General features: G+C 40.2%; 1 protein-coding gene across 1 annotated transcript in view; it reads left to right on the top strand.

Moving 5' to 3' along the window:
* The window catches only part of LOC146608785 (uncharacterized), a 30424-nt gene extending 6546 nt beyond the window's left edge, over positions 1-23878 (top strand). The window contains exons 5-13 of the mRNA XM_085348685.1: positions 4293-4560; positions 9102-9205; positions 15653-15940; positions 16183-16259; positions 20882-21056; positions 21419-21706; positions 21949-22025; positions 22798-22972; positions 23850-23878. Coding sequence (XP_085204811.1) covers positions 4293-4560; positions 9102-9205; positions 15653-15940; positions 16183-16259; positions 20882-21056; positions 21419-21706; positions 21949-22025; positions 22798-22972; positions 23850-23878 — 1481 coding nt within the window. The remainder of the gene's footprint in view (positions 1-4292; positions 4561-9101; positions 9206-15652; positions 15941-16182; positions 16260-20881; positions 21057-21418; positions 21707-21948; positions 22026-22797; positions 22973-23849) is intronic.
* Positions 23879-24482: the final 604 nt, after the last annotated feature.

Raw genomic sequence — 24482 nt, forward strand, 5'->3', positions numbered from 1 at the left:
AGTAGTTGTACTTAATTAAATATTTGAGTTTAGGGTTCAGTAGTTTTGATTTTCTTCTTTGGTGTTTAGTTTATTAACAAACTAGACTGTACTGCATTGTTTGTTGTTTATGATTGTGTTTTGTTTAGTTACCTCTCATGTCTCATAGTGGTCTGATCAGCCATTATATATAACCTTGTGTGACATTTCATGTTTAGGTCAGTTATATTTGTTTGGGCAGTCAGTTGGTTTGTTAAGTTTGCAGGTCTTTGCCTGAGTTCAGTTTTGTTTCTTTGACCTTTTTCTATGAGATCAACATTTATGACTTTTGTAAATATAATTTTGGGAGGTTAAATAAATGAAAACCCTATTTTTCTAATAATTCCTGTCACTCCTGCTTTCTTCAACTCGGTACATGTGGACCCTCCTGTAGGCCCACCACCTGCAGGAGGTGTCATAGGGGAGTGTGTGCTGGGTGGCGGTGTGTGCAAACCACAGTTTGTCCATAACAAACACCATTTTTGAACATAAGGGTGTCCATAAGTGCACGTGGCACCAGGACACCTAGGCCCCAGGTCGGTGATCTATAAATCCATGAGTTATTTTATAATTGCATCATCAGCTCTGCTGCCGCATGTTCTGGACACTCAGGTGAAGAGAGGTGCTGAGCTTTCAACTGATCACCACCTGGTGATGAGTTGGATCAGGTGGTGGGGGAGGTTGCTGGACAGACCTGGGATGCCAAAACACATAGTGAGGGTGCACTGGGTGATGGCCTCTAGCTTGGGGCAGTTTGCAGTTCAGTGTGAAGCGACAGGAATAAGAATCAGCACCTCCAAATCTGAGGCCATGGTCCTCAGCCGGAAAAGGGTGGAGTGCCAACTCCGGGACAGGGACGACTTACTGCCCCAACTGGAGGACTTTAAGTATCTCAGGGTCTTGTTCACAAATGAGGAGAGAAGGGAGCAGAAGAGCAACAGATGGATTGGTGCTGCAGTGATGCAGACACTGTACCGATCCATTGTGGTGAAGAGAGAGCTGAGCTCTCAACTTACCGGTTGATGTCCCTTTGTCCCTACTCTCACCTATGGTCACAAGCTTTGGTGAGGAGTTTAGCCATCCAGGAGGGGCTCACAGTAGAGTTGCTTCTTCTCCACATCAAAAGGAGCCAACAGAGTTGGTTTGGGAATCTGTCCCAATATGTCCCAATACTATCAAACTGGGACGAGGCCTTGGGGTAGACCCAGAACACGCTGGAGAGATCATATCTTTCCCCTGACCTGGGAATGCCTTGTTATTCCCTCGGATAAGCAGGAGGAGGTGGCCGTGGAGAGGGAGGTCTGGGCTGCTTTGCTTAGGCTGCTGCCCCCACGACCCGGCCCTGGATAAGCTGAAGAAGACAGATGAATGAATGGATAGTTTACACTATATTTTTTACTATGTAGAAATATATAAACACAACGACGGAAAAAAAAACTATCAATGACCATTTAATTTAACATCTATTAAACAAACGTTTAGTGTAAATCCTCAGTTCTCTCTATCTTTGTTCTTGGGGGGTTAAACAGTGACACTTATGTGAACTATTGAATGAATAAGTGTCTTTCTGGAGAGTTTTCATTGCTCCATTTAAACGGCACCCCCTCGCCCCAACCTTCAGAGGCTATAACCAGCTCTTCACAGTTGATGAGCCTTTTGTGTCTCGTATTTAACATTAGTGACACAAAGCAATCCAAACTCACAAACCCTGCAAACAGCACCACAGTGTCCATTCTCTGCACTGTGTTTCTCTAATTCAGATTCCATGTTTTTGCATGTGTCCTTGTTTAGCTGACCCAATATTATCAAATCTATGATGCTATTCATAGCAGGCTTTGCTTTTTACCTAAAGTAGTGAGAGATGGTTGTAATTCTGCAAGTCTGACATGTAATCTTGTGTTAACAGACAAAGTTGAGCTTCCATTGAAGAAGCATCATCATCATAAGCAGCTGGTTGGTAGCGTCCCGGAGCCTGACTTCTGTGCAGACTGTGGTCTGGAGGTAGACAACAGGATATAATGTAATCATTATTCAACATTCAGACTGTTTTGTTTTTCCGTCTTTCATTTTTTTTTCTTCCCGCCAAGTTCATCTTGGCTGTTAGAGCAACCGTTCAAGACTCATGCAGCATGGCTGATGTAATCTTTTTATGATTTTTTTTTCTTTCTGTCTGATTCAAAGATTCCCAGGATGTTTTTGACCTGTATGGTGCAACAGGCAGTATCTTTATTGTTTCTCTGAAACCAAGCTGGGCAAAAAATTGACCTTAAAATGGAAACACAATGATGAGAAAGTCTTTTCACAAAGAAAAGTGAAGGACATGGCATATCCAAACCAACAAGCCTGAAGACAAACAACTTGGGAAACTTTGTTTCAATGAATATGGAAAATTAGAAAAAGAAAATATGACCATATGTTTATTTGTTGTGGGTAGCTAACAACAGAGTAGATTTATTGTGGTTATACAATAAACATCACATTTCTCTTTGAATTTCTCTTTGTGTCAGTCTCAACCATAGATTACAGTGTGCAGTCACCTAAACACTTTTCAGCCTTATCAGATTAGTGTTTTCACATATATGGCATCAATGTGAACATGAATGTATTTTATGTTTTTATGTTTTTGATTTTTAATCTACTCATTAAAAAAAGTGTTACACCTTTGTCATCAGTCTTTATTTAATGCATCATCAGCATTTCTTCATATAATATAATATTAATGTATAAACATTATATAGAGATAATACGATCTCAGATTATGTGCAGAACTCTGTAGTGATGAAGAATTGCACAATAAACGTGATGTGTCTATACCCTGCCACCCACTGGTCGTTTAATGTTACTGTAGATGTATGACGTGTGTCATTGTAATTATTGTTATTTAACCCTGTCATGCATGAATTATGATAACCTCAATTAGGATATTTTTTCTTAAATCCCTGTAGAACTGCAATCACATAAGTTAGCGCAATAATTTTTTTTGCATATCAAACCGGAGGACTTGTACTTACATCTTATGCCATCAGTTTGTCCTAGGTCACGGTTTCCTTCCACACATATCTTTGCAAAAATTGCATAAAAAGCACTTACATCTTTTTATAGTTGCAGTTCAAGCAATATTTAAAAAAAGACCTGTCAGCAGATTTGGGCTGTAATTAAAAAACAACAACAGAGAACATTTTCTGCATAGATGTCCAAACAGGAGTACTTACACATTTCAGTGACAACATGATGCAGAGTTTGAGCTCTGACTCAGGTTCAGCTTATCTCAATAACCCATTAATCTTGCTTCATGGGACACCCCGAATCTCCGGATATTAACAATGCATACCTTATTTGCCACACGACACTCACAGAAGTGTTTCTCACTTATTTGAAATAAAATACACGTTTAATTTTACAAAATAATGACGGGATATTAATTTTCTTATGCAATTTAATTTAATTTACTTTCTTCTGACAGTGAAAGAAAAAATGAAAAGGACCCTGTAGCGGCAACAACAAAAATCAGTTTGTATTATCAGATTTTAAGAAGAAGTCATTTTGGAAAAACATACATTTATATTTTATGTCTAAATTATTAATAATCACCCAAATTAGGACAGTTCTTGCTTACCTCTTCAACATCTCCGACTATATAATCACAGATTATATTTATATATATTATTTGCTGAAGCAAGTCTTTGTTCTAAGTGTCACATTTGCTTTGTTCTTTATCTATGAGAGCAGACGAGGCCTCTTCTCTTCAAAACCATACCTGCACACTCACAGTGTATTTGTTTTCTTAGCAATGTCATGATGATTGTCGTGATCTGAAAAAGTTCCAGTCAATCTAAAAGTAGTCAGCTTCTAAAGTAGTCGACATTATTGAGAAGAATGTGAAATATCAGCTGATTGTCAATGATTTATCAAATTAAAACACGATATAACATCTCTATGGAGATTTTGAAAATTCTCACAAAGATATTTGTACATGCAGAAAATGTGTTTACATGCTGTGTACTAACTCAAGCTATGCAATGTGGACACCTTTGCAAAGCAGCGTTGCTCATGCACACAGAAATTAAATGTTAGTGTCTGACACTTTTTATCTGCATCGTGATTTCTTGGCAGCTACTTTGGAGCTAATTTGTAAGAGGTCTGTAGATGGAACAAAGTTTAGGTACAGCCCTGAATTTAGTATGAATAACACAATGTCCTTCAAATGTTATAAATTGACATACACTCATTCAGAGCCTTTCTAACATGGCTAATCTCATCTTTCTGTTTCAAAGGCTCTCAGGATGATTGTGTGTACGCTGCAACAGGCTCAAACTTCACTGTGTCACTTAAATATAAGTTAAAGGCATCAGAGAGCCTGAGATGGTTCAAGGACGCAAGGATAATCTTTCATCGCAGACAGAAACAGGTGATCATGGGGAAAAATGATGATGCTGATTCAACTGAGCAAAGACGAGTCAGGACGATACAGACCAGAGATTCACAGCACAGAGGGAATAAATGTGGGGGGAAATTTACCGAGTGTGCATTTGTGTGTATCAGGTAAGTAACAACACATTATACATACATTCATTCTGGTAATACAAATGTACTTTATAGCAAATGTTCTGTCTGTTTCTATGTTAGTCACACATTTAACCCACAGAAAACTGCTGGTTTATTAATGTACCAAAGTTACTGTCTAGTTTTGCCATACAGCATTATTATTATTTTTTTAATGTATTATCAAGATTATCTCTTATAATGTTGACATGATCACATTTTCTTTACTCAGACTGTGTGCAGACGCCCACTGTGAGGATGACGTGTACAGTCAATAAGACAAATGTCAGTTTTACTTGTGTTTGTCAGCTGAGGACAATATTTCATGTTTTATTGATATTTCATATAGAGAGTTCTTCAAATAACTGACTCATAATTAAGCTGCTGAAAACTCTGTGGACAAAGGTCTTCACTTCTCCACTGAAACCAAGCACGAGTTGAACTGTGTTGACTGTACGATGCTGCTAAAACAGCAAGATTTGGGTTTGTATGTATTTATTATTTTATTATATAAATTGGAAAATAATCCAGAGTGTAAGAAAAGATTAACTGATGTTTTGCACTGGCTGCTTTGGGCAATTATTCTCTTTTCTTGTTAGGGTCACGATTAGTCGATCATGTTTTCAAAAGATTAATTCTGCAGTTATTAATGTTTTCACTCATTTTTGTTAATTCTTTAATGTTGAGTTTGTTGCCTAAAGTCTCCTCCAAATAAAAACTCATACATATTTATATTTTTTCAACAAAAAAAAGCCCTGAGAAATTGTTTGCTGAACCTTGCACTGGAAAAAAAAATTCTCACACACATGTGCACACATACATCCACAGATACATAAAATCTATGGATAACAGAACACTCAAACCCTTCTATTACAGGACTTTTATTTTTTACTGGATTTTTGATGTTATTCTTGAAGTCTAAACTTTCAACTAATCCAGAAATTATATTTTCTTGCACAGAATGAGAACAACTTTACGATCAAATGGTTTATGGATGATAAAAAGTTGGCAGAAAAAGAGATGATGCTGACGAGAGTAGCCAAAGATGTGCTAAATGCTCGCTTCTCTTGCAAATGTCTAACCCCGTCGAGGGTCACTGTACTTGTTGTTATGCTTAAATTACTTATATTTGTAGTACGTGAAACACATTTAAAACTTTTTTTGAATAATTGCAGATAATTCAAATGCATTTTGTGATAAGATCTCTTAAGAAAATCTCTTAAGTTATGGACATAGCATCTAAATCTGCTCTTTAAAGAAAAAATGCAAATGCAAGCAGCACTTATTCATTTAAAATGATCTCATTTAACTTCACTTGAACCTTTTTTTAAATTTACTTTTTTTTTTTTTTTAAAGTTCATTAAAAAGTTTGCTTGGGTGTATTTGATCTGTAAATAAGAGTGGAGTCAGAATAACGTATTTTCATTTAATATTTTAATTTGTTTAACTAATTAAACATTACATTAAGAGAAGGGGACTCTTCTGTCTGTCCTTATTTTAACAGATTTGAGGGAGCTTTATTTGCAGTGGACTGATCAAGAACAGGAAAAGCCTCGTTATTATGAGCATCGCTACCAGCAGCAGCCAGCTGTCAACACCAACAAAGAGGCTGAAAACAGCAGCGTCCCACAACCTGGCACCTGGGCACACTGTGATCTGAAGAGACACAACAGAAAATAACATTATCATCACCGTCTGGCCTTAGTGATGAAGTCATGTGATCTGTGCAGGATGCCTATAATATGTTATAATTAACCCTCCTGTTATGTTGGTTTCCAGGAACACCAATTATGCTCCTGGGTTAATTTTAACCTGGGCAAATTGACTCATCCAAAAGTGTCAGAAACACTGGCATTGATTATTTTACAATTTTCTTTTATAATTTTGATTTTATTTTTTCGTTTTCTGTAGTGATGCAGATGACATGTGACATCTCTTCTGTTCTGGGTCAGTCAACATAACAGGGTTAATTTAAAATCCAAAGGACTGAGAAGCACTTAGAACTGGGTAGTTTTGTATCATGGGCAGGGTTCTTCCTGGCTTGGCATGAACATATGAATAATAGGTAAAGTAAAATTACGGAAAAAGCGGTTCTGGTAGCTAAACGTCCAGACTGTCCTGTAATTATAAAAATATAATTTGTGTTAATTATAAGAAAGTGTATTTTTTTGCTTTTCTTTATTAAAAAAACAAACAGAAAAAACAGAAACTTTTCTGTCATTTCTTACTTCATTACTTCCATGTAGCATGAATGGAAAATTTGTGAAACGTATGAAAATTCAGTTAAAAGTCCAAAATTTATGCCCTCCTTCACAATTTCCAAAACTATCCAGCGCAGTGGGGCCAGATTGGAGTCTTTTGTCGGCCGAGGTGTGGAGGTGGTGAGTGACAGGAGAACGGCGGCTAAGCTGTCATCCCTGTTGGACAACATCTCCCACCCCATGCAGCAGACTGTGACAGCACTGAGCAGCTCCTTCAGTGGGAGACTGCGGCACCCACGGTGTGGGACGGAGAGATTTCGCAGGTCTTTCCTCCCCACTGCTGTCAGACTCCACAACAAAGACTTTAACTGAACAAACACACACATCCACACATGTGCAATAACACTAAGTGCAATAATCCTTTCTGTCATCGTTGTATTTTTACTCAGTTGTATATAGCATTCGTATTCTATTTTTATCTTATTGTATATTTTTATTCTATTTTATTCTACTGTATATAGTATATTATTTTATTCTATTCTGTACAGCTGTGTACTGTATTTATTCTTATTGTATTCTAATTTTTGCGTCATAACTTTTGCACTGTCCACTTCCTGCTGTGACAAAACAAATTTCCCACGTGTGGGACTAATAAAGGTTATCTTATCTTATCTTATCTTATCTTATCTTATTATAGCCGCGGGCCTTACGTTTGACATCCCTGGTTTAGAGAATTTAATGAACATATCTATCAGATTTGACAACAAGGCTGCCAGACTCAGGCCAAGTTAGAGTCTTTAAACCCTTTATTCACAGTTTCTCAAACACTGGTAGGAGACACCCAAGTCACGTGACCACTACTAATTGAGGCTTTGGCGTATTTTGCGCCAGTTTGGACACTTGACTGCTGTTGCCTGGACTGAAACAAACCTGATGACACGTCAAACTCCCAAAACCTTTAAAGTCCTCAGCAGCAGCAACAAGCAGATTGTAGGCTGTGAAGTCAGTGAAACCCACAGTACCCACAGTACAGTGATGGACGATGCGCTTTTAATCCACAACTTTCAATATTGGCAGAAAAAAGAGGAACAAGGCTGGTGAGAACTTTGAAAAAAAAATCATACAAAAAGCGGCAAAAATCTCATTTTTGATTAAAACCTTTAGACAATCGAGACCTTGTTACTCTACTTCCCCTTATTCATCTTATTTTTTATAAGCAGAATTAGCTACAATCATCTATTCACAAGTCCAATCGTGTGACTTTTATTCACTTACTTCCGTTTTTATTCTTTATAACCAGCATGTTTTGTGTTTTTGTCTTTAGACGGCATGTATGACATAATCTGCTGCCAGGTTAATAAATTGCTATCACTGCAAAACGAGGAATCCGCGGTGGAATATGTAATCAATAATTAATAGTTGCCAGGATCACACCGCTTCTTTCACAAGGATTATTTTGAAAACACGCCACCACGATGATCCCAAACAGATCCTGGAAATGACCGGTTCTGGGGGCGGATCGGGTCCGCATCGCTTCAGGTTTCATGATCACAGTTCCCAGGATCACACCGCCTCCTCCCTGATTCAGAAGACACCATCTGATTGGTATGTAGATTCACGTTTATCATCATCATCTTTTTACTTTATGATTCTTTTATGGATCACATGGACTTTATTAATCATCATCTGCTGTCTGATAGCCTCACTGCAACTTAAGCCTCGTCCACATCCACACTGCTTTGGGTGGGTCTAAACTTTGTGATCACAGAATCATTGTTTTTAATACGCGCGTGTAAGAAATCGATGCAAATCTATCAACGTTATGTGTGCTGTGAACCCCGAAGACGAACGCGGTCAGTATCCATGATTGCTGTGATAGAGGAGCTGAAGAGAGAGTGGGTGAGCTGGGCTGACTTATAACAGCGGAAAGAGAGAGAGAGCGAGAGATTCCTCTACTTTAAATAATAAATAAATAATATTAAATACAAGAGACATTTTCAGCTCTAACCACAGTCTGGTCTATTGTTCTTTGTTTTTTTACTTTCACTTTCTGTTTGCTGTGTTCGGTGACGTCATCCTCACTCTCTATAGCCAGAAATTGAAGCAATATTCCTGTTGGAATATATTTTATTGATAACCAAAAGGGAAACTTAAGAATATGCTAGACAGTCTGGATTGCATCAGGTGGCTGGACATCTGCCAGCTTTCTGCTTTGTTTGCAGCTGTTTTTGTTTCTGTTTCATGTTTTTTGTTCATTTTTTTGTTCTGTTGTATTTTTTCACGTCATTAGAAGGCCTATTATGTGGGATGGATATTCATGTATCCCTGATTTGGACTGAGTAACTGTTTGGACCTGAATGTGATGAGAAGAGTGAAGAAGATGTCTTCTTCTTCCATTATCACCGCTGTGTTTCTGCTCTGCTGCTTAGCCAACGGCTCCACAGGTACAAACACAATTTAATGAATCTCATCATTAATTCCTCAGGCTTTATTAAAGAAAAAAGTTCATTTTAACTTTTCAAATCGTTCTTTAAGATGCCACTTGTGATTGGCCAGATGTTCTATGTGATTTAGTGATCGTGCAGTTTTATTTCTATATTTCTTTTTTTCTTTTTGAGGCTCTCGGTGGAAATGCATTTTACCATCAGAAAAACCTAGAATTTAGCAATAATTACTGAACTAAAACATCCAAAAAGTTTTTACTGGTCCTTTACTGGGGGTAAAACTCCACGAAAATGTTGTATTTTACAGTCAATTTAAAGGCTGATTTTGATATTTTTTGGTAGTGGCGCTGAAATGGGAGCGGCAAATGAACTCAAGGAGTTGGAATGATACATGAAAATGAAGATTTCCTTATTATCCATGAAAATATTAACATTGTGCCTCATAACAAGATGACAGATGTAACTGCGAATGTCCTTTGATTTCCTTCACAGAAAATGAAATTGTTAAAGTTGTTCAGCAACTGAAAAATTCCAAAAGGTTGATTCTGTTCATCTGGACGTAGCGTTTTCAGTGGGAGAAACGTTTCATCACTCATCCAAGTTAGTTCTTCAGTCTCAGATTTGTTACGACCGAGAGGACCAGGCTGTGTGTGTGGACTCAAGTGCAGACACAAAGGAAGGCAAACTGATGTGAATACACTGCTTTATTTACAGTGATACTTTAATTACAATGCAGGGAAAATATGTAGGCTATGAACTGTGAACTAAGAAACCTATGAACTGTTAACTGTGAAGTCTAAGACTATGAAACATTAAACTCCAGCTGTGTGCTATGACTAGATACAAGAGTCCATGAACAGATCCTGGGAAGGGGGGGGGAAGGAGCAGTAGGTGCACAGAGTCACTATAATTCAATTCAATTTCTTTATTGTCCCACAAGCAGGATAAAAATAAACAGAACAATAATATAAAATAATAATGACAATAATAGTGATAGAAAGTCCAAGGACAGTTATTTGCCATTGAGGAGACAAGACGCAGTAGGGATAAAAGAGACCTGGAGTCTTTTAGTCTTCCTCACAGGTACTTTAAAACGGCGGCCGGAAGGCAACAACTCAAACTCACTGTGAAGTGGATGGTTCAAACAATTAATAATAGAATGAGCCTTTCTAAGCACATTTCTATTGTAAATGGCCAAAAGTCCATCTTGCCAGCGCCCTGAAATTTTGCTAGCAGTTTTTACCAGAAGTCCGAACCGATTCTTATTCTTCACCGTCAGGTTACCAAACCAGGCAGCGATACAAAAGGACATCACAGATTTGATAAAACTTCTATAAAACAAAGACAACATCTGAGATGAGACATTAAAAGATCTCATTTTCCTTAAAAGGAACAGTCTTTGTTGAACTTTTTTAGTAGTGGCATCAGCATGAGATTCAAAACACAGTTTATGGTCAAGTACCACACCTAGATATTTATAACTCTCAACGATCCCAATATCGGCAGTTTTAATGATAGTGGGTGATGAGCTATAAGAGGACTTCCTAAAATCAATAATCATGTCTTTAGTTTTTGACACATTAAGTGAAAGGAAGGACTCATCACACCAATTCGCAAAATCATCTACAACCTGTCCATGGCCTGACTCGTCCACCACTAGAAGACTGACGATTACTGTGTCGTCACCAAACTTCAGGATGTGTCTGTTTGTGAAATTGCTGCGACACTCATTTGTGTACAGAATGAACAGAAGGGGAGAGAGGCAGCAACCCTGGGGAGATCCAGTAGAGGAGGAGATCACATCAGAAAATATATGATTCACCCTCACGCATTGTGACCTATTAGTCAGAAAGTCTGTCACCCAGCGGACCAGACTAGTGTCAAGCTTGAAATGATTGTAAAGCCTGTCAGCAAGTAAGAAGGGTTGAATTGTATTAAATGCTGATGAAAAGTCAGCAAATAATAATCTTGCATGGGTGTGAGGGGCCTCAAGATGCTCATACAAGAGAAGCAGGAGTGTGACAGCAGCATCCTCCACACCTCTCCCTGAACTGGAAGGGGTCAAGATGGTGTTCAACATGCATTAAAATCTCCTTCTTAATTATCTTCTCAAATGTCTTCATCACTAAAGAAGTCAGAGCCACGGGCCTAAAATCATTCAGTGCCTTAGGAGAACTGCCCTTAGCAACAGGAACAATGACAGCATGTTTCCAAATCTTAGGTACTGTCTGTAGCTCTAAAGAAAGTGAGAAGGTATAGTGAAAAATCCCACTCAGCTGATCAGCACAAGTTCTCAGTACCTGTCCACAGATGTTGTCAGGTCCAGGACTCTTGCTTTTAGTGTGTCTAAAGAGATTAGCTACCCCTGTCTCATCAATACAAATTGATGGGGGAGTGATGGTCTTTTCCCTCAGTGTGCTGGTCTGCCTAGAACAGTCAAAGTTCTCAAAACGAAAGTAAAAACTGTTAAGACTGTCTGCCAGATGTTTGTCAGAGGTAAACCCCTCTAAGGTAATATTACTTTTACCTTTCGTCTGTAGCCCTGCCATTGTTTTCATACCAAGCCAAGCTCTTTGGAGGTTGTTACTGCTGAGTTCTGCCTCAGTCTTATTTCTATACCTCATCTTGGCGATCTTTATTACAGCCCTCACGTCCTTCCTCAATATTCTCATAGTGGGAACGTCTCCCTCGTTAAAAGCAATTTTCCTTTTAAGAATCAGATCCTTAATATCTTTAGAGAGCCACGGTTTGTTATTAGGGAAAGTCTTAAATTCTCTGACTGGAACCACAGAGTCTTTGCAAAAACAGATGTAGCTACACACCACATCGGTGAGTGCATCCAAATCAGAAGTGCTCTCTTGAAACACGGACCAGTCAGTGCAATCAAAACACCCCTGAAGGGCAACACAACTGTCTTTTGTCCAGACATTAGTCCGCTTCACACAGGCCTTCTCCCTCCTAATCACAGATCTGTAAGCAGGGAGGAGATGAATAACATTGTGATCCGAAGAACCTAGCGCAGGTCCGGCCACAGACTTGTATGCCCCCTTAATTGGTCCATAATACAAATCCAGCGTTTTGTTATTCCTTGTAGGACAAGTGACATATTGAAAGAAATTGTTCAGTGATTTCTTAAGATTACAATTGTTAAAATCACCGAGAATAAAATTTGGAGCATCCGGTGAGAGAGTCTGCAGATTGTGTACCACTTTAAAAATGGCATCGGCAGCAACTTTAACATCAGCTTTAGGATGAATGTAAACAACAGTGACAAAAATTTGAGGGAACTCCCTCGGTAAGTAAAAAGGCCTGACAGATACTGAAAGGAGCTCGATGTCAGGAAGACACAACCGCTCCCGCACAGTAAAGTTGTTACACCAGCCCTGGTTGATATACAAACAAACCCCTCCTCCGTGAGATTTGAGTGTTACTCCACAGTTCCGATCCAATCTGACAGGGGTCCCAAAGCTCTGATTCGCAGTGAAGTGTCACTGTCCATATCGGTCAGCCACGTCTCGGTAAGCGCCATCAGACAAGCCTCCCTGTAATCCCGTAGATGAAGCACATTTCCTTGTAATTCATCCGTTTTGTTCCTAGGAGATTGGACATTGGCCAGAATCATAGAAGGCAGAGGAACACGATTCTTCCTCCAAGTTTTCTTACACGGTGACGCACGCCGCCTTTCTTTCCGCGTTTTCTCAAGCAGCGGGGCTTTCCAAAATTAGTCTTTGACCGGGCAAATAAATCCTCACCAAGAATCACATCTGTCCGAGCATTAGAAGAGTCGTACATAGACAAACAGGACCAATGTAATCCAAGTAGTTCCTCGCGTGTATAAGTGATTGTCAGTGAGAGCGAATGACTCCAGGTGAATATCGGCAACAACAATAAAACTAAGGTGTAGAAGATCTCCATCTCGGCAAAAAAAACTTCATAAAAAGTTAAAACCACGGTTAAGAACAGAGTTAAAACAAAGTTAAAAAGAAAAAGAAAACGCCAGTAAACACCTGCTGCAGGTCGCCACAAGAGCAGCGCCCCCTCACCACAGTGAGTCCTCTCCAGAGTGTGAGGCGTGTGAGGCTGAACCCTCTGCCACTTCTGATGGTGTGAACGTGGAAATAGAAGAGATAGACAGTCAGTGGAATTCCAGTGAATCACGGCTGGTTGATTAAACTATCATTGTAATGGCTTACGCGTTGCAGGCTAAGGGGGACTAGGGAGGAGAGTGTCCAAAGGGTCCGGGTGAGTAGTGGTCCAGAGAGAGTCCAACAGTCCTGGCAGGCAAGAGAGGTGCCACGATGAAGGGAGTGAAACTAGATAGCTGAAAACCTGCATCCAGGCAGAGATGCGTATTGTTCCAACTTGTGAAGCCAGATGACCAGGCGGATAACTATGACAGAAAGAAAAGACTGTGAGTAGAAATAAAAAAGTTACGGTATCTCACAAGAGCTTGCGGCCTAGCACTAACGCGAGTTAGCTGAAGGTCTGGCAGAGGTCTGTTGGGAGTGCTGGTTTTAAATGCCGGTGACTTGATTGCAGTCAGATGTGAAGGCTGATTGGAGTTTCCGCCTGAAGGCGGAGCCCAGCAGAGTGGAAAAACTCCGCACTTACCCGGACCATGACATGGTTACTGCAGGTTTCACCAACCTTATAAGCAGTAAAGTTGCACAATAACTGAAACTAGCACCACTGAATGAACAATGGGCTGTGAGGTCAGTTCCTTGATCATTAATCAAAGTCAAAGTCAAGTCAAAGTCAGCTTTACTGTCAAAGACCATATATTTACAGTCATATTTTGAAATGACTGTAAATATATGCCCCCATGGCCCTCAGTGTACACTAAAACATCTTTTATACACCACAATTCAAAACTACACAATTATATAAACAGCGGTGTCCAACACAATCCTAGTGATTGTGGGCAAGTTCATGTGCAAGTGGGGGTGGGGCAGTCAGGGAACAGGTGATGGGGGAGGTTCAGAGTTTTGTATGTCTGGGGAATGGGGGGGTTCAGAGGGGAGAGGTGAATGCAGGTCTGGAGTTCATGTGTGTGAGAGCAGGGAGATAATTCAGCATCCTGACAGCCTGACAGGCGAAGCTCTCTCTCTCAGTCTGCTCGTTCTAGCCTGGAGGCTCTTCAGTCTCTTTCCTGATGGCAGAAAACTGAAGAAGCTGTTGGACGGTTGAGTGGAGTCACCTGTAATGCAGAGGGCTTTCCGGATGAGGCAGGTGCAGTAGATGTTCTGGAGGGAGGGAAGAGAAGAGAAGTACCAATGATCCTCTCCGCTTGCTTCGGCAAGAGCCATACCACACAGTGATGCAGCTGGTGACGATACTCTCAACTGTGCCTCTGTAGAAGGTGCTCATAATGGGGGTTGAGGCTCTTGCTCTCCTCAGTTTGCAGAGGAAGTAGACTCGCTGTTGGGCTTTGCTGACCTGTGACGCAGTGTTTTTTGACCAGGAGAGATCTTCTGAGATGTGCACACCCAGGAACTTGGTGCTGCTTACACTCTCCACAGCAGCACCATTGATGGTTAGTGGGGTGTGCAGGGAGTGAGTTCTCCTGAAGTCTATGATGATCTCCTTAGTCTTCTCCACATTCAAGGAGAGGTTGTTGTTGCTGCACCACTTGGCCAGATGGATAACTTCACTCCTGTAGTAGGTGTCATCACTGTTGCTGATGTGACCTGCCACAGTTGTGTCATCTGCAAACTTGATGAAAAGTATATGAAACGTACCTACTCCAGATGCCTCCACGCTTACCTCTCTTCTGTTTCCTCTCGAACCGCCTGAGACTTTTCCACTATGGGCGAGATCTAGTAGCAGGGGTTGCTGATGGTAGATGCCTCTGAAGCAGTCTGCAGTTCCTCAGTGTAATTCGTAGCTCTTCCATGATTGAAAAGTTCGTGGATTTGCTTTTCTTGATTATGAAAAAAAAGCATGCAACTGTATGAACATTGTGTAAAACAAGAAAAAGAGCAAAAAAAACACGGGGATACTGTTTTGTCAGGAGAGAGAGCAGTCGCTGTGTGCGTCCACGCTGCCATCTTGATACGAATTAATATGCAAATTCTCATGACCACTGGTCAACAACCACTGATCAATGGCCATGAGTACCATTCACAGAGAGTTGGGAATGAAATACATTTCAACTCCTGTTGTTTTATTCTGAAGCTGATCCAAGTGGCGTCTGGATTCCTGTGGTGGTGTGTATACCACCGCAGCATTGCCTGTGGGCCGTAGTTCAGCAACTGAAAAATGTTTTTTGCATATTTGTCTTGTCTTGACACCAGGTTTTCATTCACCTTTTTAAAGATAAAAAATGTAATAATTAAAAATAATAATTTCCTTCAGATTTGATGAACTGACACGTGGCTGTTGAGAGCTTTTCTAGCATGACTGTTCTTAATTTGTCATGAAATTCCTCTTTATTTCTTTGTCTTTCAGGCTCTCAGGATGATTGTGTGTACGCTGCAACAGGATCAAGCTTAACTGTGCCACTTAGATATGAGTTGAAGGAATCAGATAACCTGAAATGGTTCAAGGACACAAGAATAATCTTTAATCGCAGACAGAAACAGGTGACCACAGGGAAAAATGATGCTGTTGATTCAACTGGATCACTAAAGCTGACACAACTCACCAAAGACAAGTCAGGACGATACATCCCAGAGGTTCACAGCACAGAGGGAATAAATGTGGGAGATTTACAGAGTGTGCGTTTGTGTGTATTAGGTAAGTAACAACATATTATACATTCATTTTTCTGGTTATGTAAATATGCAAATATATTTCATAACAAGTGTGTTGATGGATCAGAAGCTGTTTAATTTTTACATTTTTGTCAACAGAAAATGTTTGACATTAATATAAAGTGACTGTTCAGTTTGGTTTTGCAAGTTTTATGTATTTATTTTTATTAATACATCATTAGCAGAAGTTCATATAATGTTATTTATTACATTTTATTACCTCAGACCGTGTGCAGAAGCCCAGCGTGACGATGACGTGTACAGACTCTGACTCAGTCAGCTTTACTTGCAATGCTGGTCAGGTGAGGACAATATTTAATATTTTATTGATATCTCATGTTCCTCAAATAGCTACTTATAATTAAGCTGTTGAAGAATCTGTAGACAAAGGCCTCATTTCTCCTCTGCTGAAACCTGCTGAACAAGGGTGGATCTAGAGAAATTTTCTTAAGGTGGCATGGAAATCAAATGGGATGGCAAAATCAAAGTATTAAAAAACAAAACAAACAAAACAAACAAAACAAACAAAAAAAACGTGTTTGCAGGTGTTACATGTGGTTAAAATGATTCAAATGCAGTAAGTATACACATCTCGTATAAATATAGTCTATAACAGGGGTTCTTAACCTTTTTTACCTCGGGGCCCAACTTATCCACTACAAAGTGGCCCGAGGCCCATTCAGATAATAACACTGTATTGAAAACAATTGATGTTGCTTTTAGTTTGATTTATATGTAATAACTAAATCAAATCAACTTCATTTTAACAGTTAAAATCTTGTCAAATAAACATGATGATGACATGATGCAATGTAATAATCACAAAGACATTCATTCATTATGTGCATGCGAACCTGCAATAAAAACAAAATGCCAAACAGGTTAACGATTCATGCACCAAATCAAACTGCAAATAGAAATTGAAAGGCTCAAGTCAGGGTTAATAACACACAAACATAATAATTAATAATTGAGTTTTACTACAGCTAAAGAGATAAGAAAAGAGGGGGAAATAGAAATTGGATAAATAATGTAGTGATAAAATAAATACATTCAAAATAATTTTCTAATGAAATAAATAAATAAACCGTTATAAAATTTAAGTAAAGTGCAAATGAAAATATAGTCTCATGTACTGAGAGACTGTGCAGTGGAACTCACTGATGTCTTCACAGACATCTTCAACATATCACTCATCCAGGCTGTCGTCCCCACATGTTTTAAAGCCACCACAATCATTCCGGTTCCAAAAAAGTCATCTCCCTCCTGCTTTAATGACTATCGTCATGTTGCACTTACTCCCATCCTGATGAAGTGCTTCGAACGACTAGTCATGCAACATATCAAGTCTGTCCTGCCCCCCTCCCTGGATCCCTTCCAGTTTGCGTATCGGCCCAACCGCTCAACCGATGATGCCATCTCCACTCCACTCCACTCAGCACTCACACACCTGGACAAAAAAGACTCATATGTTCGAATGCTGTTCATAGATTTCAGTTCAGCATTCAACACTATAATCCCCCAACAGCTCACTCAAAAACTGGTCCAGCTGGGGCTCAACACCTCACTGTGCAACTGGCTGTTGGATTTCCTCACCGGAAGACCTCAAGCAGTACGGGTCGGCAGTAATACATCCAGCACCATCATTTTAAACACGGGGGCCCCGCAGGGATGTGTGCTGAGCCCCCTCCTCTTCACTCTGCTGACCCATGACTGCACTCCATCATATAGCTCCAACCTCTTCATCAAGTTTGCGGACGACACAACGGTGGTGGGTCTCATTAGCAACAGGGATGAGACCGACTACAGAAGTGAGGTGAGACGCCTGGCCACGTGGTGTGCTGACAACAATCTCTCTCTGAATGTGGAGAAGACGAAGGAGATTGTCGTGGACTTCAGGAGAATGCACACCCAACATGCTCCTCTGACCATTGACGGAGCGTCTGTGGAGAGAGTGAGCAGCACCAAGTTCTTGGGTGTGCACATCACACAGGATCTCTCCTGGACGTACAACACCACAGCACTGGCCAAGAAATCACAGCAGCGTCTCTTCTTTCTCCGCAAACTAAGAAGAGCAGGAGCACCAGCCCCCATCATGTACACTTTCTACAGAGGCACCATCGAGAGCATCCTGTCGAGCTGCATCACTGTGTGGTTTGGAGCCTGCAATGCGTCCTGTCATAGAACCCTCCAACGCATAGTGAGGGCTGCAGAGAGGATCATTGGTGTCTCTCTCCCCTCCCTCCAGGACATTTACAGCACCCGTCTCACTAAAAAAGCCCTTTGCATAGCGGCTGATCCCACGCACCCAATGCAAAGCTTCTTCAAGCTGCTGCCGTCAGGGAGGAGACTGCGGAGTCTCCAGGCCAGGACCAGCAGACTGAAGGACAGCTTCATCCATCAGGCTGTCAGGAAGCTTAACTCCCTCCCGATTCTGCCCCCTCTCCCCTCTTCTCCTCCATGGTCTCACTGAACTCTGTCTCACACACACACACACACACACACACACACACACACACACACACACACACACACACACACACACACACACACACACACACTCTCTGACTCACTCACTGGCCTGCACCAGTTACCAGTCACTTTGTGGAGCATTGGACTGCCATTACCTCATAAGACTTTGTTGTTACACTATCTCTTACCGTATATTACTAAATCTCCATTTGCACTATTTGCTTATTTGCACTACTCTGCCTGGTTTACACTCAATGTCATTTACCCTTACTTGAATATTGTATATTGTATATTGCATAGCTTTCTTGTTATACGTAAAATTGTATTGTATTTATTTAAATTTTTACTTTTTAATTATTTTATTTGCATTTTTTAATCACTCTCTTATATTTAAATGTTCATTTGCTATTTCATCTAGGGTTTGAGAGTAACGAAATTTCTATTCTCTGTATGTCCTGTACATGTGGCAGAATTGACAAATAAAGTTGACTTGACTTGACTTGATAATCTGTGAGTGAATTTGAAAGTTGCTTCAGCAGTAAACCTTTTTTCATTGGCAGAACCAGAAGTTACTCTTTATATTTGAGACAAATGAGCAACAACAAACAAGCTGCAACTCCCCTTTTATGCTCACCTCTTAATGAGACACTTGAGCCTGCCTCTGAGACACGGTCAGATGTAGTCTGGGTGGAATAGGGGAAAGGCTCCCTCTCAGAGTAGCTTCCAGTGTTGCTCTGAGTCTGTTTCAGGCTTTGGTCTTGGTTGTGGCCACAATAGAAAATCCTGATTCACACAGATATGTAGTTGTGAATGGGAGAAGGAGTTTCACAGCTCTCAGTGCCAGACACAGGTACTCCTTTGAGACAGCAATCCAGAAGGAGCCCCGGCCCAGTTTGCCCCACTGCAACTTTAAAGTGCTGTCGGTGGAAAGTTCCCGAATCTGGGATTCCAGATGTGAGGGCAAAGCAACATCATTTTAAATGGGATCCACTGGAAATGGGTCCAAAATCCACATGTCCTTCTCTGGGATCCTCAGGGAAACATTCATCAAATTTCTCTGTCAGTGGTGAAAGGTGCTGACAGACAGAGTTACTGATCTTCACCTGAGGGGATTTTTCCAAGATGTGAGACAAAAGTGGAAACATGTCCATCCTCTTTTCCTGGGCCCTCTTAGTCCACAAAGCAAGTTTACTCTTGAAAGCTTCAACTTTGTCTGTAACAAACGACATGCTGCTGTTTCTCCCTTGAAGTGAGATGTTCAGCTGGTTCAGCAGTGAAAAAATGTCACAGAGGTAGGAAAGCTTTGAATTGGCATAATAATGTGCAAGAGGAGATGTTCTCTGCGTAGGAAAAGACCTCATTCCTTAGTTCAAACAAATGCTTGAGGACCAGTCCTCTTGAAAGCCATCTCACCTCACTGCGGTAGAGCAGCTGGACATGATCTGCTTCCATGTCCTCACAAAGCTTGGCAAAACATCTGGAGTTCACAGCATTATTTTTAGTGAAATTGAGAGTTTTCACACTTACATCCATCACCTCGTGGAACTCTGGTGACATCTCTGTTGCTGCTGCTGCAGGGCTTTCACAGTGGAGAAAACAGTGGGTCCGTTTAGCTTCTGGTGCACGGTCAAGAATCTGCCTAATGAAGCTGTGGTGCCTGCAAGTCCTTGAAGCTGCACCATTACTGTACACCCCAACACAGTTCTGCCAGTCCAGGTCGTTCTCAGTGAAACATTCCTGAGCCGTGGCTCGAGTTGGTAGCAACATGCAAACTGCTGTCCCAGTGATAACAAACACCAGCAGCAATGCACCATTCGTGACATCAGCGGGCTCCTCTAGTTGCAAAGAGAAAAATGGACTACTTTTTATTCTTTCCAGAAGCTGATGCTGTATGTCTAAGGCCATGTCCGCTAAATGGTGGCTCACATTGTTGTTAGAGTGGGATGGTCAGTAGCTTCTTTGCAGCAGCCTCTCCGATCATCTCATGGCACATATGTACAGCGGCAGGCAAAATCAACTCCTCCGCTTTAGTGAAAGACTTTTTACTCTGTGCCACAAGTCTGGACACGAGGTAGCTAGCTTTTAAAGCACATTTAGATTCACCAGTCAGTGACTGATCTCTGTTTAATGTTTTAGCTGAGTTTGTGCTTCTGAGAGGAACCACTCTCTTTTACTCGCCTTGATAATTGGAGCATTTGAAATGGACTCAAAGTCCTCTAAACATCTGTTTATAGAGACTTCCTTATCCTGGTAGACATTTAACTCTGGTGCTGATGAAAGCACTTAGATGTGGTTATGAATTTTGGTTGTCAAACTGCCATTTCTTTCTTTTTGTAATGAGGGGAAGAAGTGACAATATTTACACAGATTATAAAAAGCATGAAAAAGAAAGGAAAAGCAGAGTGTGAGGGAAAGAGATGGAAAAGACTGTTGTCCATATTTTCTTCCACAGAAAGACAACACTGTGAGATTTGAATGGACTAGTGCGGAGACACAGCTGGAAGAAACAGGGGAGATCCTAATAAAAAGAGCTGTAGATGTGGTAAACACCCCTGTGGTTTGCCGTGTTTCTAACCCCATCAGCTTTGCCATCAGTGACCCTGTTATACAAAACTGCTTCACGCCCAGTAAGTATCATGTGCTATCACCTGTCCATTTTTATTTCACTCATCTCCAAATGAAATACATTTCAACTCCTGTTGTTTTATTCTGAAGCTGATCCAAGTGGCGTCTGGATTCCTGTGGTGGTGTGTATACCACCGCAGCATTGCCTGTGGGCCGTAGTTCAGCAACTGAAAAATGTGTTTTTGCATATTTGTCTTGTCTTGACACCAGGTTTTCATTCACCTTTTTAAAGATAAAAAATGTAATAATTAAAAATAATAATTTCCTTCAGATTTGATGAACTGACACGTGGCTGTTGAGAGCTTTTCTAGCATGACTGTTCTTAATTTGTCATGAAATTCCTCTTTATTTCTTTGTCTTTCAGGCTCTCAGGATGATTGTGTGTACGCTGCAACAGGATCAAGCTTAACTGTGCCACTTAGATATGAGTTGAAGGAATCAGATAACCTGAAATGGTTCAAGGACACAAGTGTAATCTTTTATCGCAGACAGAAACTGGTGATCACAGGGAAAAATGATGCTGTTGATTCAACTGGATCACTAAAGCTGACACAACTCACCAAAGACAAGTCAGGACGATACAGACCAGTGGTTACCAGTGAAGATGGAATAAATGTGGGAGCTTTACCAAGTGTGCGTTTGTGTGTATTAGGTAAGTAACAACATATTATACATACATTTTTCTGGTTATGTAAATATGCAAATATATTTCATAACAAGTGTGTTGATGGATCAGAAGCTGTTTAATTTTTACATTTTTGTCAACAGAAAATGTTTGATATTAATATAAAGTCACTGTTCAGTTTGGTTTTGCAAGTTTTATTTATTTATTTTTATTAATACATCATTAGCAGAAGTTCATATAATGTTATTTATTACATTTTATTACCTCAGACCGTGTGCAGAAGCCCAGCGTGACGATGACGTGTACAGACTCTGACTCAGTCAGCTTTACTTGCAATGCTGGTCAGGTGAGGACAACTATGAGTCTGTTTCATTTACATTTCAGGTTTCAGGTCAGAATATTTTTCAAAGAGTTGAACCAATAATTGTGAGTTTGGAGACAAAGTTTTCGTTATTTCAGCCTCGCTGAGCTGCTGTGAGCAGCTGTTCTGTTTTATATGAGGAGGTTATAAAATTGTTTAGACATCTTGATCCTCCAGAAGATTCAACTCCACTTACTGATAAAGACACTGAAATGTGCTTAAAATGTCTATGAAACCACTAGCTCTATCGTCAGCAATACTTTTACTCATGTTTCTTTATTTTTTGTTGTATTTTCTGAGTTCAGACACACAGAGTCAGTATGTAAATCATCAGATCCTAAGAACATTCACACAGAAACTGCTGAATCCACAAGGTTTGGATTGGCGTTTCTTCATACTACACATATGTTACTTAAACCTGATCTCTGTTTAATGTTTTAGCTGAGTTTGTGCTTCTGAGAGGAACCACTCTCTTTTACTCGCCTTGATAATTGGAGCATTTGAAATGGACTCAAAGTCCTCTAAACATCTGTTTATAGAGACTTCCTTATCCTGGTAGAGATTTAACTCTGGTGCTGATGAAAGCACTTAGATGTGGTTATGAATTTTGGTTGTCAAACTGCCATTTCTTTCTTTTTGTAATGAGGGGAAGAAGTGACAATATTTACACAGATTATAAAAAGCATGAAAAAGAAAGGAAAAGCAGAGTGTGAGGGAAAGAGATGGAAAAGACTGTTGTCCATATTTTCTTCCACAGAAAGACAACACTGTGAGATTTGAATGGACTAGTGCGGAGACACAGCTGGAAGAAACAGTGGAGATCCTAATAAAAAGAGCTGTAGATGTGGTAAACACCCCTGTGGTTTGCCGTGTTTCTAACCCCATCAGCTTTGCCATCAGTGACCCTGTTATACAAAACTGCTTCACGCCCAGTAAGTATCATGTGCTATCACCTGTCCATTTTTATTTCACTCATCTCCAAATGAAATACATTTCAACTCCTGTTGTTTTATTCTGAAGCTGATCCAAGTGGCGTCTGGATTCCTGTGGGTATATTTCATATCTTATATGAAATGAGGAGCAATTAAACTTCACACAATGAACTAATTTTTTTTCTATTTCTAGTCCCACTTAAAATGCCAAATACAATTTGCTGTCATTCTTCACCATCAGATATTTGTATTTTTTTTGTGGTAATCCTTGTTGTTGTCATTTGTTGTTTCCAGACCATACAGAAAAAGCTGATTCTTTTTACCTAGAAATGCAGCCAAGGCGCAAGGTTTTAATAAAAATGTCAAACTATTTACAGAACAATCAGGTGTTCTGCATCAAATAAGATGCCACACAAATTATTTGTGCCTCTCCAAAAAATAATTTCTTTCCACTATAAGCTAAAGGAGAATATCACAATCCTGATGCCTGCAGGCCTCACAGCAGGGGTGTATCACTCCTGCTGTTATCCACCTGGAGACAGCGTTTACACTGTAATCTGCCTTTGGTGGCTTTTTGGCTGTGACATTCAGCCTTATTGTTCTGACACACAAAACAAAATTTTTTGTGACTGGGTGGTCTGGGTTTGATTTCTTTTTTTTTTTAAATCTGAGTGACACCTACCCTATGTGTTCAGGTTTTAGAGTTTGTTGATTGGAAAGCAGATGAAGTTCGATTCTGGCTCATCCCTGTTTAGCTGACAGCACCACGCCAAAGCCAGCGTCTTAGTAATGGCAGATTTTGCCAGAAATGTTGAAAGTTGATTGTGATGTGAAGACACAGGATGTGTTTTGTCCTGTTTTCCTCCTTTCACACCAGGGTCGGGGCAGATGAACACTTCTCGCTGAGCTGGAGGTTTTTTCCTGTTAAGAGCTTTTCCTTCTCACTGTCACTAAAGCTCTTACTCATAGGGGGTCATATGATTGTTGGGGTTTTCTCTGTTTCTTTGGATTAGTGTAGGGTCTTTAAAATATAAAGTGTCTCGCAGCAACTATTGTTGTGATTTGGCGCAGTATTGACACAACTGAACTGAGCTCATTCTCCCTCTGACCTGTCGTCTATGCTTATTTTAACAGAGGAGGAGGAGCTTCGTTTGCAGATCCCTCAGTAACAGCAGCAACATCAGCAGCAGCTGTAGTGAGCTGGCCTGCAACACTCAAATAACTGATCTCCACCATCATGACCAGCAGCATCCCAGAACCTCTGAGTGAGACAACAGAAAAAATACAATCATTATCCAGCCTCAGTGATGAGATGAAACAGTGTGTTTAGTGTGTTTACACTGACTGTATAAACTGGGTTAAATGTGCACACAATAATGGAGCAGGTTAAAGGAGATGAATCCATACAGGCAATCTAATCTAAATCTAAACAAGTGCTAATCAGTATTTGATCAACATTAATGGACTAATGACTCATGTGTTACAGTGTTTTTAAAAGATACATTATTAA

The sequence above is a fragment of the Diplotaxodon limnothrissa genome, linkage group LG23 (assembly GCF_057381915.1).
Source record: "Diplotaxodon limnothrissa isolate DT_005_m linkage group LG23, D_limnothrissa_male_GT1.1, whole genome shotgun sequence".
Lineage (NCBI taxonomy): Eukaryota > Metazoa > Chordata > Actinopteri > Cichliformes > Cichlidae > Diplotaxodon > Diplotaxodon limnothrissa.